This window comes from Arachis hypogaea, chromosome 2 (assembly GCF_003086295.3).
Source record: "Arachis hypogaea cultivar Tifrunner chromosome 2, arahy.Tifrunner.gnm2.J5K5, whole genome shotgun sequence".
NCBI classification, from domain to species: Eukaryota; Viridiplantae; Streptophyta; class Magnoliopsida; order Fabales; family Fabaceae; genus Arachis; species Arachis hypogaea.
Window position 1 is genome coordinate 16,451,999 of NC_092037.1, and position 15,432 is coordinate 16,467,430.

At 37.3% G+C, this 15,432-nt stretch overlaps 1 protein-coding gene across 2 annotated transcripts; it reads left to right on the top strand.

Moving 5' to 3' along the window:
- Positions 1 to 7,979: 7,979 nt before the first annotated feature.
- On the top strand, positions 7,980 to 10,451 carry LOC112739622 (membrane magnesium transporter). 2 transcript variants are annotated; one of them, XM_025788984.3, is made up of 5 exons: positions 7,980 to 8,298; positions 8,601 to 8,772; positions 8,861 to 8,913; positions 8,995 to 9,095; positions 10,131 to 10,451. In XM_025788984.3, exons 2-5 carry the CDS (start codon positions 8,700 to 8,702, stop codon positions 10,222 to 10,224), a joined length of 321 nt encoding a protein of 106 aa, XP_025644769.1. In that variant the 5' UTR covers positions 7,980 to 8,298; positions 8,601 to 8,699; the 3' UTR covers positions 10,225 to 10,451. The 2 variants fall into 2 exon arrangements, with proteins under 2 accessions (XP_025644769.1, XP_072071882.1); XM_072215781.1 differs by lacking the exon at positions 7,980 to 8,298 and having other exon boundaries at positions 8,556 to 8,772.
- Positions 10,452 to 15,432: the final 4,981 nt, after the last annotated feature.

Genomic DNA, 15,432 nt, shown 5'->3' on the forward strand with positions numbered 1-15,432 from the left:
CATCTCTAATGAGAATTTGGCAGCCTGTACCTGAGCTTCTACAGGTGTTTTCTTCAGGTGAATAGATCCACCTGCAGAATGGCCAATGATATCTTAGACAATTCAGACAGACCATCATAGAATATATCCAGGATGGTCCATTCTGAGAGCATGTCAGAAGGACACTTTTTGGTCAATTGCTTGTATCTTTCCCAAGCTTCATAGAGGGATTTACCTTCTTTCTGCCTGAAGGTTTGAACATCCACTCTAAGCTTGCTCAGCTTTTGAGGAAGAAAGAATTTGACTAAGAAAGCCGTGACCAGCTTATCCCAAGAGTTCAGGCTATCTCTAGGTTGAGAGTCCAACCATATTCTAGCTCTGTCTCTTACAACAAAAGGGAAAAGCATAAGCTTATAGACCTCAGAATCAACTCCATTGGTCTTAACAGTATCACAGATATGCAAGAATTCAGTTAGGAACTGAAAAGGATCTTCTGATGGAAGTCCATGAAACTTGTAATTCTATTGCATCAGAGAAACTAATTCAAACCTTAGCTCAAAATTGTTTGCTCCAATGGCAGGGATTGAGATGCTTCTTCCATGGAAGTTGGAATTTGGTGCATTAAAGTCACCAAGCATCTTCCTTGCATTGTTGTTGGGTTCAGCCATTACTTCTTTTTCGAGATTCTCTGTAAGGTTTTCTCTGGATTGTTGTGCTTTAACTTCTCTTAGCTTCTTCTTCAGAGTCCTTTCAGGTTCAGGATCAGCTTCAACAAGAATATTCTTGTCCTTGCTCCTGCTCATATGAAAAAGAAGAGAACAAAAAAGAAAAGAAATCCTCTATGTCACAGTATAGAGATTCCTTTATGTGAGTAGAAGAATAAGAATGAAGGAAGAAGAAGAAAAATTCGAACACAGAGAATGGAGGGGTTCAAATTTTGAGAAGAGAAGTGTTAGTAAATAAATAAAATAAATAGAAAGAGAGAGAGGGAAATTCGAAAATTAGAAGAACAGAAAAGAAAAATATTTTTTGTTTTTATCTTAATTATTTAGTTAGAATTCGAAAATTAAGAGAAGAAATAAAATTAAAATTAAAATTTGAAACAATTAGTTAATTAAAAGAATTTTGAAAAGGGGTGAGAATGATTTTCAAAAATTAGAGAGAGAAAAGTAGTTAGGTGGTTTTGAAAAATATAAGAAATAGTAAAACAAACAAAGAGTCAATTAGTTAATTGAAAAAGATTTGAAAATCAATTTTTGAAAAGATAAGAAGTTAGAAAAGATTTTGAAATTAAAGTTTGAAAAGATAGGATTTGAAAAAGATTTGATTAGAAAAAGATATGATTTGAAAAAGATATGATTAAAAAGATATGATTGAAATTTATTTTGAAAAAAATTTAATTTTTTTAAAATTAGTATTATTGACTTGACTCACAAGAAATCAAAAGATATGATTTTAAAATTTAAAGTTTGAATCTTTCTTAACAAGAAAGAAACAAACTTGAAATTTTTGAATCAAAACATTAATTGTTAGTATTAATTTCGAAAAATATGAGGTAAAAATAGGAAAAAGATTTTGAAAAGTTTTGAAAAATATTTTTTGAAAATTTTCGAAAAACAAAGGAAAAAAATAAAAAAGATTTGATTTTGAAAAAGATTTTGAAAAGATAATTTTTTGAAATTGAAATCTTGACTTGACTAACAAGAAACAACTTATTTTAAAATGTTTTGACTAAGTCAACCCAAAGATTTCAAAATTTATGAGTAAAATAAGGAAAAGATATTTTTTTGAAATTTTTGAATTTAATGAGGAAAGAGAAAAACCACAAAATGACTCAACACATAAAAATTTTGGATCAAAACAAATGATGCATGCTAGAACACTATGAATGTCAAGATGAACACCAAGAACACTTTGAAGATCATGATGAACATCAAGAACTTATTTTTGAAAAATTTTCAAGAAAAGAAAAATATGCAAGACACCAAACTTAGAGATTTTTTATGTTTAGACACTATGAATTCAAAAATGCATATGAAAAACAACAAAAGACACAAAACAAGAAAATATGAAGATCAAACAAGGAGACTCATTAAGAACAACTTGAAGATCATGAAGAATGCAATGCATGAATTTTCGAAAATTTTTAGAAAATTAAAAATATGCAATTGACACCAAACTTAAAATTTAACTCAAGACTCAAACAAGAAACACAAAAATATTTTTGATTTTATGATTTTATAAATTTTTTTAATTTTTTTCGAAAATTATTTTTAGAAAAACAGAAAAGAAGAAAAATTTTGAAAGATTTTTGAAAACTTTTTGAAAATAAAATAATGGTTAAAACAAGAAGAAAATTACCTAATCTGAGCAACAAGATGAACCGTCAGTTGTCCAAACTCGAATAATCCCCAGCAACGGCACCAAAAATATGGTGCACGAAATTGTGATCTCAATGGCGCTAACAACTTGGTACGCACAATTGTAATCTCAACTCTTTTTCACAACTTCGCACAACTAACCAGCAAGTGCACTGGGTCGTCCAAGTAATAAACCTTACGTGAGTAAGGATCGATCCCACGGAGATTGACGGCTTGAAGCAAGCTATGGTCATCTTGTAAATCTCAGTCAGGCAGATTCAAATGGTTATGGAGTTTTGATAATTAAAAGATAAATAAAACATAAAATAAAGATAGAGATACTTATGTAATTCATTGGTGGGAATTTCAGATAAGCGTATGGAGATGTGTTGTTCCTTCTGAATCTCTGCTTTCCTATTGCCTTCATCCAATCCTTCATACTCCTTTCTATGGCAAGCTATATGTTGGGTGTCACCGTTGTCAATGGCTTCTTCTCGTCCTCTCAGTGAAAATGGTCCTCTACGGTTTCTGTACGGCTAATCAACTGTCGGATTTCTCGTCTCGGATGAAAAATACCATGCACAGATATCGTATGGCTAATCAGCCGTTGGTTCTCGATCGTGTAGGAATAGGATTTACTATCCTTTTGCGTCTGTCACTACGCCCTACAGTCGCGAGTTTGAAGCTCGTCACAGTCATCCCTTCCCAGATCCTACTCGGAATACCACAGACAAGGTTTAGACTTTCCGGATCTCAGGAATGCTGCCAATTGATTCTAGCTTATACCATGAAGGTTCTAATCTCGGATTCATATGCCCCATTGTCAGAGGAGAGTCGATGTGAATCATTGATTAGAAACCCAAGAGATATACATTCAAGCTTGTTTTCATGTAGAACGAAAGTGGTTGTCAATCACGCGGTCATAAATAGGAATGGTGATGAGTGTCACATAATCATCACATTCATCATGTTCTTGTGGGCAAATGAATATCTTAGAATAAGAATAAGCATGAATTGAATAGAAGAACAATAGTACTTTGCATTAATACTCGAGGAACAGCAGGGCTGCACACCTTAATCTATGGTGTGTAGAAACTCCACCGTTGAAAATACATAAGTGATGAAGGACCAGGCATGGCCGAATGGCCAGCCCCCAAAACGTGATCAAGAGATCAAAAGGTGATCAAAAGATGTGAGTACAATAGTAAAAAGTTCTATTTATACTAAACTAGTTACTAGGGTTACAGAAATAAGTAAATGATGCAAAAATCTACTTCCGGGCCCACTTGGTGTGTGCTTGGGCTGAGCATTGAAGCTTTCATGTGTAGAGACTTCTTTTGGAGTTAAACGCTAGTTTGTAACTTGTTTCTGGCGTTTGACTCTAGCTTGCAACTTGTTTCTGGCGTTTAACGCCAGAATAGGGCAGAAAGCTGGCGTTGAACGCCAGTTTACGTCATCTAAACTCGGGCAAAGTATGGACTATTATATATTTCCGGAAAGCCCTGAATGTCTACTTTCCAACGCAATTCAGAGCGTGCCATTTGAACTTCTGTAGCTCCAAAAATTATATTCCGAGTGCAGGGAGGTCAGAATCCAACAGCATCTACAGTCCTTCTTCAGCCTCTGAATCAGATTTTTGCTCAGGTCCCTCAATTTCAGCCAGAAAATACTTGAAATCACAGAAAAATACACAAACTCATAGTAAAGTCCAAAAATGTGAATTTTGTTTAAAAACTAATAAAAATATACAAAAAAGTAGCTAGATCATACTAAAAACTAAATGAAAACAATGCCAAAAAGCATATAAATTATCCGCTCATCAGTCGGCCCGACTTTGCTTGATGATTCTCGAACATGATTCATTGCCTTTTTGGTCAATCTATGGCATCTCATATCCCAATTATCAACTTTAATGCAACTTATGTCCCTCGGAGTGCATTATGCCTCCCCATGACCAGGTCCAGTGCGAGTCGCATTCGCGTGGTTGCGTTGACGACCTAGTTTCACTTGAGCCAGATCAACGACAAGATAGTCTATAAAGGATCAATCATATGGCGCGGACACGTGACATGAAGTGAAAAGAAATTACCTGTAGATCGTAATCTCACCATATGTGGGACTGGATTATCCACTGAGCCACCCAAACTCCGCAATCATTGCTGCAAGCGTTTAGGCACAATGAGAATATAAAGATTTTAAGTATATCACTACCATGAGGAAATTAAATTAGATGCAGTTACACACGATCTTTCATGATGCTGCCCTATTTCAGGTTCCACACGTCAAAAGTCGAAGCCTTCAGTAAGATGTAGTTGACTTTATCCTCATAAAAACTACGATCAGCAAGCATATTCTCTAGGAAAATGACCTAAGCACTCAGTACAAGTGATTATGTTACATTCGTATGCAAGGAACATGACTACAATGAAAAAAAAACAAACCACGCATTACCATGTAATTGATTTGATCCTTACGGACCTTTGTCTCCTTATCAACTTTTCTAGATACACAAGTTCTGAGCTCACAAAGTCGATAATTATGAGGTACCCATGATTATCCTTGTGCATCGGCACATACACCTGTTGACACAACATGACCAAAACAACATGCTCAGATGAACAATGACACCAACAACTAACAAAAATTTAGATTCCACACCTCTTAATTAAAAAATACCTTGAATAAGTTATCGGCTAAGCCCATGAACTTCTTCCTAATGTATTCCAGTGTTTGTGGGAAATGATGTCCTGGGCTCAGTGCAATTTACTGCCAAAATTTCAAACAATCATGCCTATTGGCGTTCTAGCACACGGATAACGCATAAGAACCTGCTTCAAATCACGTAAGAAAATCAGTTCAAGGGGTACTAACCGAGAAACCAGTAGGAAGCCACCACCGCTTCAAAATCGATTCAACGGTAATAATCCTAGTGCACATTGTGTCAGTCAACTAAGGACCTATGAGTGTCACACATTCAGAGGTCATGCAAGACTCAACATATCATCGGTATTCCCTAGGTTTTGTACCTTTCGTCATTGATGATGTGCTGCCAAAAGTACAGTGTCTGAAGAGAACCTCTAGTTACGGGGTAGTGTTCATCAGGAACAAGCACTTCGCTACAGTCAAGAGGACCAACTTCATAAGTGTATTTCCAAAAGCAATATGTGTACTTTACGGTGAGGCAAAAAGTTTTTGTAGAAAAAGTAAAAAAAATGTTCGTTGATTTTAACAAGGGTCAACACCAACCTTTCTGGGAGGTCTTTATTGAAAATGTACACTGCTACTACAAGATCCAAACCAGCAAATTCCATTCCTTTCGGCGGGGGGAGGGGGAGGGGGGACATATGGTCAATGCATTATTACACTGCATTACACAACCCATATGATTAATAGACGTGATTTTTTGGATCCTTGACCTGGGGGATCTCTCCATCATCCATGTAATGTCCAACGTGAGTGTAGTATGTAAAGGGTTTCCCTGGACCATTTTGATGCACGTCATCTAGTCCGTCGGACCCGTTATTGTCAGTGAACTCTAGCTTTCTCTGCGGTATAAACGGGTGGTGGGTGCGTGATCGATTTAGATGCATGAAAACATGAATACACAACTAATAACAAAGGTAATCAAATGTGTGATTTTCACAATGTGCAACTTCAGTCATCATTACCTTAAGGGAGGGTATGTTTCGGACTGGATTGGGCACTGCCTGACGAGGAATTTTGGTAGTTGACCCGAGCAAAACCTTCTTCTGCGCCACAGCTGGTGCTTTCCGACCACGGACTGTCTTTGTACCTGAGTCGCCGCTGCTGTTTACCACAAGGTGTGGCTTTTCCTTCCCCTCAGTGGGTATAGATTGCAAAAGTAGTTCAATAATCTTTGCATGCCCGGTACTACCTCGTGTAGCGACTTTATCTGATCGTTCTAAATCCTCACCGCCGTGGTCTGAGTAGCTTCATCCCTTTGCAAATGCTGCAATACCGAAAAAAATGAAACCAACATTACGGGGCTATGTTACACCTGACAGATGGACCCGAGAAGTTACAGCACCCGATCGTCAGAAGAGGTCACATTTTCGCTGGTGTCCGCCTGGCCCTTCCTAAACAAATGATGCAGCAAAAAAATCCATCACACTCAAAGGCCTTCACTACAACCCTAAACAGTGTCATGCAATAAACGAAAAAGGATGCATGCGGATTATTAGTGAACTTACTTGTCCAACCCCGACGCATCTCGTGTGGCCCCATCCTCTGAAGCCTTGCTCGATGCAGTCCCCTTCCTGCCTTGGTCAGCCCTTGGCTTCTCTATCAAGCTACAATTAAAACGCAATGCTTACATGCGCAGGAAAGGTGTATCATGTTGTGAAACACGCATAGCCAAACGCGACTTTTATACGAGTAACTAGTCCAACGAAACCTTAGTGGGCCTTGGCCTCATGATATTCTGGTCCAATAAACCCCCATAACGTTTTGCTGAGATTTGGCTCCATCACAAACTAAGCTACTAAGTTATTAAAACGCGGCTCTGCTCTACCCTCTTAGTACTTGACACCTTTTTCAACTTTATTCACTTTTTTATAACAGTTGAGTGGCACAGTACAAATACAGTTGACATTAATGAGATTACTCCCAACCTAAAGCTGCTGCATCCGGTCCAGTTCAACTCAAGACGTCAATCAATCACAAATATTTAAATGAACACAAATTTATCCAAGCAAGAAACCCATAAACACAAACCCAGTGGCACTAATCAACAAAATTAGTCTTGAATTAAAAATGTAATTATGTTACGTACTGGACAAGTGGAGATGTGTGGCCTCACTAAACTACACACAGATAGATTGCACCACTCTATGGCCTTGTGTTCTCATATTCAAGTAAATTACCATTTCATCATGTATTGCATTCATTTACATATGCATGCAAAGTGTATAATCAAAATCCAATCACATTTAATTGACCCATTATCATCTATGGAAAATACACTATAATGGAACCAACCATAAATTACATGCTTGATAACACATACAATAATCCTCCATTAACCCTCCAGAAAAACCTGTCCTGAATGATTACACTTAAACCCCAGAAAATCTACCACAATCATTAATTCACACTGTCCCAATCTAGCCAATTTTAACCGTGACACTTGAAGATATTCTCATATTAACATGTTATTGAATAGGGCAAGTTGCTCTTTCAAAACTGCATTTTCAATCTCAAGTTGATATTTTCGGTCACAATTCATGTATGCGCATTGACGGCAAAGCTCTTCAAGCTGCTTCTGAACAAGCATCAAGACATGGTAGTTGTAGTCTAGTGTCTTCTTACCTGTCGCATTTAACACCCTTTCAATCGCTCAGAAGGCAGTATCTTCCCGAGCATTCTCCTCCAACATGCTTAGCTCGCCTTGAGCTGTTACAGCCATTGTTCTAAAAATCAGATCGGTCGGTTCAATTAGGTTAATCGAAAATCGGTCACCAAACCAGTTTAATTAGACTAAAAAACCATTTAATAAAAGATCGGTCAAAAAATCGATCAAACCGACGATTAATTAGTGAACCAATAGAACTGGCTGATTTTTTAGAGGTTTTCTGGTTTGATAATCCCCTTCAAAACAGCGCCGTTTTGGTGCTTTAAAAAAAACAAATAAACCCTACAACTAAAGAACCCAACGCAGCCATAAGCCATCCACTCATCTCCTCTCTTCTCTAAAAATTCAAATCGAAGCTTTGAAAGAACAAAGAAGAAAACCCTAGCCCCTAGCCCCCAGCCACCTAGCCCCGCAGCCTCCACAGCCACTGTAGGAAGCTCTTTGGCCGTTGTGTCTCCTCTGTTCGAGTTGTCTCTCTGCGTTCGCCGGTGTCGCCGTCTACACTACTCGGCCACCACCTTCACGCGAAGGACTCTGCTGCTCGCCCTTCTTCTCTTCTCCGATAAGCACTGATCTACTCCTTCTTCAGTTGCGTTTTTTTTTTGCTAATTTTTATGATTGTGTTGTATATATTCTGATTACTGAGTTAAATGTATAGATTCTGAGATATTGGATCCTGAATTAATTTTATGGATATTAGAATCTCAGACTTTTTTCCCAGATTTTTGTTGTTTCAAGATTTTGAATTAGAGTCTTGAAAATAAACCCGGTCAATATTTTGGTTCGGTCGTTTAGATCAAAGCAAACCAAGCTTCACTTTGGCGCATATAGGCCCTGTTTTTACTTTTTATTCAACGCAAAGATGATGGTAACTTGGTTTGTGTGGACAGCCAACGGGGTTGGGCATCTGGCGATTTACACATACCTCTCACAGTCCAAAACCTCAGAATTCATCAAGTAGATCGATCTGCATTGTCACCCTCCAAATCATGGCTTTAGGTTTTGCCATCGGAGTCTTCGGTGTTCTCATTCTTTTTCACGCCGCTTATTCAACCATCCAATGTATATATATCCCTTCAAACATATCATTTCCTTTCTCTATTTTTACCTTCTTCAATGGAATCTAATTCTGGTTCTGATTTTGTTGTAGATAGGGGTTTGCTCAAGATCACCGAAGAAGAGTTTTCAGGGCCTCCCTTCAATGTAATAATTACTCTTTCATCTTTGAATCTTCTTACAATGATGCGTTTTTTATTATCCAATTTATGGTTTTTGGGATCGCAGGTGGTGACTGAGCTATCTCTGGGGCTAGTTCTTTGTATGTGGGCTGCGTTAACTGTGCCGGGGAAGTTTCTGTCCATACACCCAGATTCTGAGGAGAATAGGTAATTTAATTCATTCTTTTTAGTTTCATGTGAGTGCTAGATTCTAGTGAGTTTTAAGTAGTTTGTGCTTGATTTCATTTTGCTGTCATGATGATTTGCTAATTAATTATTATAAGATGGGCCGTTGAAGTGGTTCACATAGGTTTAATTTGTTTCCAAACAAAAGCTATGATATAATTAAAGTTCTGTCGGTTGCTGGCTATTTTCTGAGTTGAGGCTTTAGTTGGCAGAGAGCACCATGATAGTCAAGGAATGGAAATATAGAGAATAATATGGGGGATGTAAATAGAATAGGTCTAGTTGACGCCAGGGTTTAAAAGAGAGGTGAATATACCGCCGGAAAATAAATCTGACTTTGGAGCAGCATTGCTGTGAGAATTTGGGTTGTTATAGTTGCAATTCAGTTTAAGTTTGGTCTAACTTGATCAATTGATCTTATTCAGCCGCTTCATCTATAGGTCATCTTTGTCTTCCGCTGTACTTAATAGAGAGGGATAGTAGGTTTTTATGTTAAAGGTGACTTGAGAAAAATATAATCCCACCTTATGCATTTTCCGTGAGGAGTGAAAAGCCAAACAGAAAGGGAAAAAACAGATTCAACTTTTCCTGTTTATTTACACAAATCAAATCCAGAGTGTCCTACCATTCCGTGTGTTGCTGGTGGTCTAGGATCATGTTGTTTTATGTGTTCATTGCATTGCAATTTGCAAGGATCCATTAATTTGCAATGATCAGCGATGTGTTCATTCACAATCTCTCAGTAGATGAAAGGTGGTAGGCAGCTGGCTTTGACAAATATACTCACTATCAACATTTCATCAAGAAGAGAAGAGACAAGGAAGATATCTCACTGTTTCTGCAAAGGAATTTTACATTTGCAAAAGTTTATTATTTCTTCCTTTGTTTATGTTGTGCAGCTGCCCTCATAGTTGAGGCACATGACTATAATATACAATTCTACATACTAGCTGCTGATCAATCTCACATGTTATGAATCATTTGAATCTCAATCAGAGTTTGTCTCCTTTGGTGCAGGATTGTTTCTTTGCCTGCTAACGTTGACTTCATGATCTTCAACCACCGAGGCAAGGTCTTCCCCGTGGAAATGGATTTGAAGCTGAAACAATGATGACTTTAGGATATCCCTCTTTTGAGGATTAAAGATATTTTCCCCGGAACATTTTAGAATTTTGGATTTGAATTTGATAATTTCATTGGTTTATCTAGGTCTCTTTGCACCTTCCTTTTGTAGCTTATATATACTTCAGATTCCTGTACTGGCTGCTTAGCACTTACTGATAATGTTGACATCATATTATCACTTAAATCATTATGAAGGAATAGCTTGCACTTTAACCTTCTTAGTTGTTGTGCACAAGTTTTCTAACCGGAGGAATATTTTTGAAAACGTAGCTCTTCAAGCACCATGTTATTCTTAGAATTTGGCAACATTTTCAAGCTACAATAATAAAGTTTATTTTGGTAGTTGGGAGAGTAGTTGACCTGGAAGCTAAATGTTGATAAATGCCAAAATTTAGGGTCGTCTTTGCAAGTAGTTTCGAAACACAAGACCTTACAGTTGCTATGACATGATTGATAGATATTTATTAACGCATAATAATTGCTTAAGACAGGTAAGATCAAGTCATAACTCATATACAGCAACATGCAATGGGCAAATCTCATAATGTGATTTAGTAAGTAATTGAAAGATCTTTATACCTACATTAAAAGCAACAATTTGATTTTTGAAATTGGTAGATGAATCAACTGGGAGGGGGAAACAATTGGAATGCGGTGTAATACGGCTCGTGTGGCCCATTTTAACAGAGATGTAATAAACATTAGGTCAAGTTGTGATTGTGTTTCACATGGGACCACATGTTATGTCTAGCCGGATCTCAACTTGTAAAACTGCGATCCATAAATGCAAAAAATCATAGATAAAATCTGGAAAAAAAAGGTTAGATAGTGGACAACATTATATTAAATACCCAAATAATTCTTCTTAATTCTAACATATCATATATGTACTAATTTGTTCTAGCAATTTGTGATCCTTTTCCAATTTTGGATCAGATGTTCACAATGTCACAAACTGTAATGTTTCTGCTTCAGCACAAAAGCACACATTATCAAACAAAGTAACAATTTGGTTTTAGAAAATTTTAAGAAATACCTCTCAGATAACAAACCAAAGAGTATTAAAATTATATTCATAAGCATGTGCTATGCTGCAAAATTATTTGGGGAATTGAATTGGAAAATCGTGTTTGGGAGGGAGGCAAATGTGATAAGTAAAACAGAATAGGTTCCAAGAAACAACGATAGCAAAGTGTTCTTCCATAACATCTTCACTTGATCTTCATTCTTCAAGTGTCTTTATTGCTGTCATTTTGGTGCTAAGAGTGAGAGACTTCTGACAAACAAAGGAGCTGACCATCTAGAAAGAGAAATAGATCTTTTCAATTGTTTCCTTTCAATTGTTGTTGTAAAATGTGATTTTTCACTTTACACTATTTAAGTGGAACTAAAAAAAAATGAGAAAAGATATTAAACATATAAAATCACACTTGACAATATTAATTTAACCAAAAAAAATTGAAAAAATTTATTCTCGAAATAAAAGTTTATGTTGTCTTTATATGAGTTTGGCTATTTATTTTGATACTAACATCTTAGGGAAATATATAGCATAAAAATAAAAAACTTGGGATGGAGATTTTATAGAAAAGTCATGAAGTTAATTAATTAATATTTAACATAAGTTAAATTGGGTGAATTATAATTTTTTTATTCCAAAATCACAAGTATATTTCTATTATAAATTTTTATTTTATATAATGCAGATACTTTTGGCCTAAAATAACATTGACATTTAAGCGTTTTAATATCCTGGTTAATTCATTTTCAGAAAATTCATAGAAGTCGCCTTCATCAAAATCTTTTGATTGCTTAACAATTTGGTCTTGTTTGTTTATTTAACATTTTTCAGTGATTTTTTGAAAATTATAAGATTGATTTTTTTTTGAGTTGTTGTTCTGGGTTATTGATTTTCTGAATTTAAGTTGATAGTGTTATAGTCCAGTGCTTCAATACATTGTTTATGTTGTTTATATTTTTATTATTTGAATTTGGAATAGCTGTTAGTAATATTATGTGTATTTTGATTTTTGTTAGTTATAAATGTTAATTTTTGTTGTAAGATTGAATTTTTTTTGACTTGTTAATTTTGGGTTATTAATTTTTCTGATTTTAAGTTGATGGTGTTATGATGCAGTGCTTCAATGCATTGTTTATGTTGTTATATTTTTATTATTTGAAATTAGAATAACTGATGGTGATATTATGTGGATTTTAATTTTTGTCAGTTATACCTGTTAATTTTTGAAGTTATTTGTGAATTTTTAATGGATATTTAATATATAAAATTATAAAATTTTAAATTTTATTAGTTTAGAAAACATTAAATTTAAATATTTAAAAGTATATATTAAATTTTTAATAATTTTATTTTATATTTAATTAATCCAATTGAACTTCTAAACCATTCAATCAGTCATTCTACCGATATATTGACCGGTCTGGTTTTCGCAACTTTGGCTATAGCCAAACATTTTCATATTCTCAACATACAAGAAGTCCTTCGCCTACCACACGCTCTTCAAACAATGATAAAACAACACCACAAATTACGAACTTCAAATTTCAAACCACACACGCGAACTGAGTCCCGCATGGTTAAAAATATTACCTGTAAATAAGAGATTCTGGCTGTGATGACTCACCAGTAGAGACAGCACCAGCGTGAAAAGAGAAGTGTCTATCCTCTAGGAAATCTGTCACTGGCCTAAACACACGGTCATTGTTGCTAAGGGCCAACGTCTCTACAATTTTCTTCTTACAAGTGTGAAGCCATCTCAGTGCATCCTCACGAGAACGAAAATCCTTTTTTTTTTGGTCATGATTTTGGGCCAGAGAACTGACCCAGCAACACAAACAGAACAAGAAACCCAACCCCCCCAATGATCTAGTCTGACGGTGCCCGACCCGACGCAGTTAGTGCCCGCTTCTAAGGATGGAACTTGTGTTGTTCAACGTTCTATGATTGTGGTTGCCAATATCGCCGGGATCTCCATTACGGGCTGAAGGAGTTGTTGCATGAATCTGAAGACTGCAGCGTTCGTACATCATCGATCTGCATATACCGGTAGTCAGCATGGAATCTCCATTTCCGCCACCCATCGCCGACCGCCGCTGTTGATGCCCCTGGTAGTGGATCCGCCGTGAGGACGTTCCTTTTTCGATCGTGTTTACCTCGCCGTTAATCCTCTGCCTCGCACTCGATTGCGCAGCTCTGGATCCGTCAACGATCCCTCTGTATACTCGTCTCCCTGAATCGAGTTTGTGGTTGCTGATCTCTGAGGTTGGCTGGAGCACCGCGGTGGATCTCTGCTGCATCCCCACTTCAGCTTGTTGGTTGTCCTGAGTCTTCGTTTCCTCCCTCTCAGGTAACCCATTATCTAATTGGTACCCTTGATGGTTAGTAGGACTTGAGACACCTTTTAATTGTTTATGAATCTGCTGATTGTGCTGATGAGTTGCGAATCCAGCTTCTATTCTGATTGTGTTCCTGATTTGAATAGGAGGATCAAATATCCACTGCCTCCTGATTTCATTCCCTGCTGCCATTGCTGCCAGTTGGTGAGCTACATTATTGCCTTCCCTTGGAGTCCAGGTAGCTCCCACGTCCGGAGCCTTGTCCAGCAGCTGGAAAATGTCTCTAATGATAGCATCCGCTTCTGCTATCGGCATTCTAGCCTTGATGGCTTGAACCAAAGGTAAACAGTCAGTTTCAATTAAGCAGTTGTCCATTTGTAAATTCCTAATCAGAATAAGTGCCTCTCTATATGCTTGAGCCTCTGCTGCTATTGCTGAATTTGTGATGAACCTTGATGTTGTTCCAGTAATGATCTTTCCCTGCCAATCTCTGACGACGACTGCTGCAGCTGCGATGCTAGATTCTCTATGGAAAGCCGCGTCAGTATTCGCCTTCAGCCTGTTTTGTGGCGGGGGCCTCCAGGTAATCCTCTTCCTTTCACCACTCCTATCTGCTCTTGATGTGTTGTCTGTGCTGCGACTCCTTGTTGTATTGTGATAATCAGTTGCTAGTTGCTCTGCGTTGATAATTGCCTGTTTTGGATTGATTCTTATTTGCTGGTAAATGTGCTGATTCCTTGCCTTCCATATGCACCAACAAACACTTCCCAGTTTACACAAAATTCTATCCTGTTCCTTCCCTGTCCTGCTCTTTATCTTCCGAACTGTATCCATCATCCATTCCTCGAAAGATGAAACATTATTGGCTGTAGGCGCAATTTGAAGGCTAGAACCGAACCAAACTGCCCTGGTCCACGGACACAATAGTAATGCATGTTCAACTGTTTCGTTCTCAGCCTGACATATGCTGCATGATGGTTTAACTGCACATCTACGCTTATACAAATTAACGTTCACTGGCAATATATTATGAGCTGCTTTCCAAAAGAACATCTTGACCTTTTGTGGCACTGGTAATCTCCAAATAGTTTCCCACACCTCCCTAAAATTCTGACTTGTTGAGGCTTTTCTCTATTTTATCTCCTCCTTTGTATCTTTCTCCACCTTCGCAGAATAATATCCAGATTTCACTGAATATTGACCATCCAATCTATCCGGCCATACAAAATGATCTTTCTTATTAATCAAACTTATGGGTGTTCTTTTAATTAAATCAGCTATGTTCTCTGAAAATAACTCCTGAATTCTGTTCGCGTCCCAACCCTCACCCTCTTTTATCAACTCGCAGACCCTTCTGGGTTGCCCTTCGCCATGCCTCCCCAGCTTGTCCATTCCCATCACCCAATTGTCTTTCCAAATGTCAATCTCTGTTCCACTCCCTACGCTCCATCTACCTTTCCTTCTAAGGAAGTCTCTCCCTTCCAACAAGCTCTTCCATATCCATGACGCATTCCTTCCTTCTTCGGCGTCCCACAGGCTACAATTTGGATAATAAATGGCCTTTAGTGTCTTAGCCCAGATTGCGTCCTCCTCCTTTAGTAATCTCCATGCTTGTTTTGCCAAGTGCGCAATGTTTTGGCATTCTACATCCTTAAATCCCAATCCTCCATTTAATTTGCACTTTGTCAAATTTGACCACCCTTTCCAATGAATGGACCTTTCCTTTCCATTATTTGTCCACCAGAACCTCGCAATTGCTGCTTCAATGCTTTTACAAAAAGATTTGGGAAATTTGATGACATTCATAACGTAGGTTGGAATCGCTTGTATTACCGCC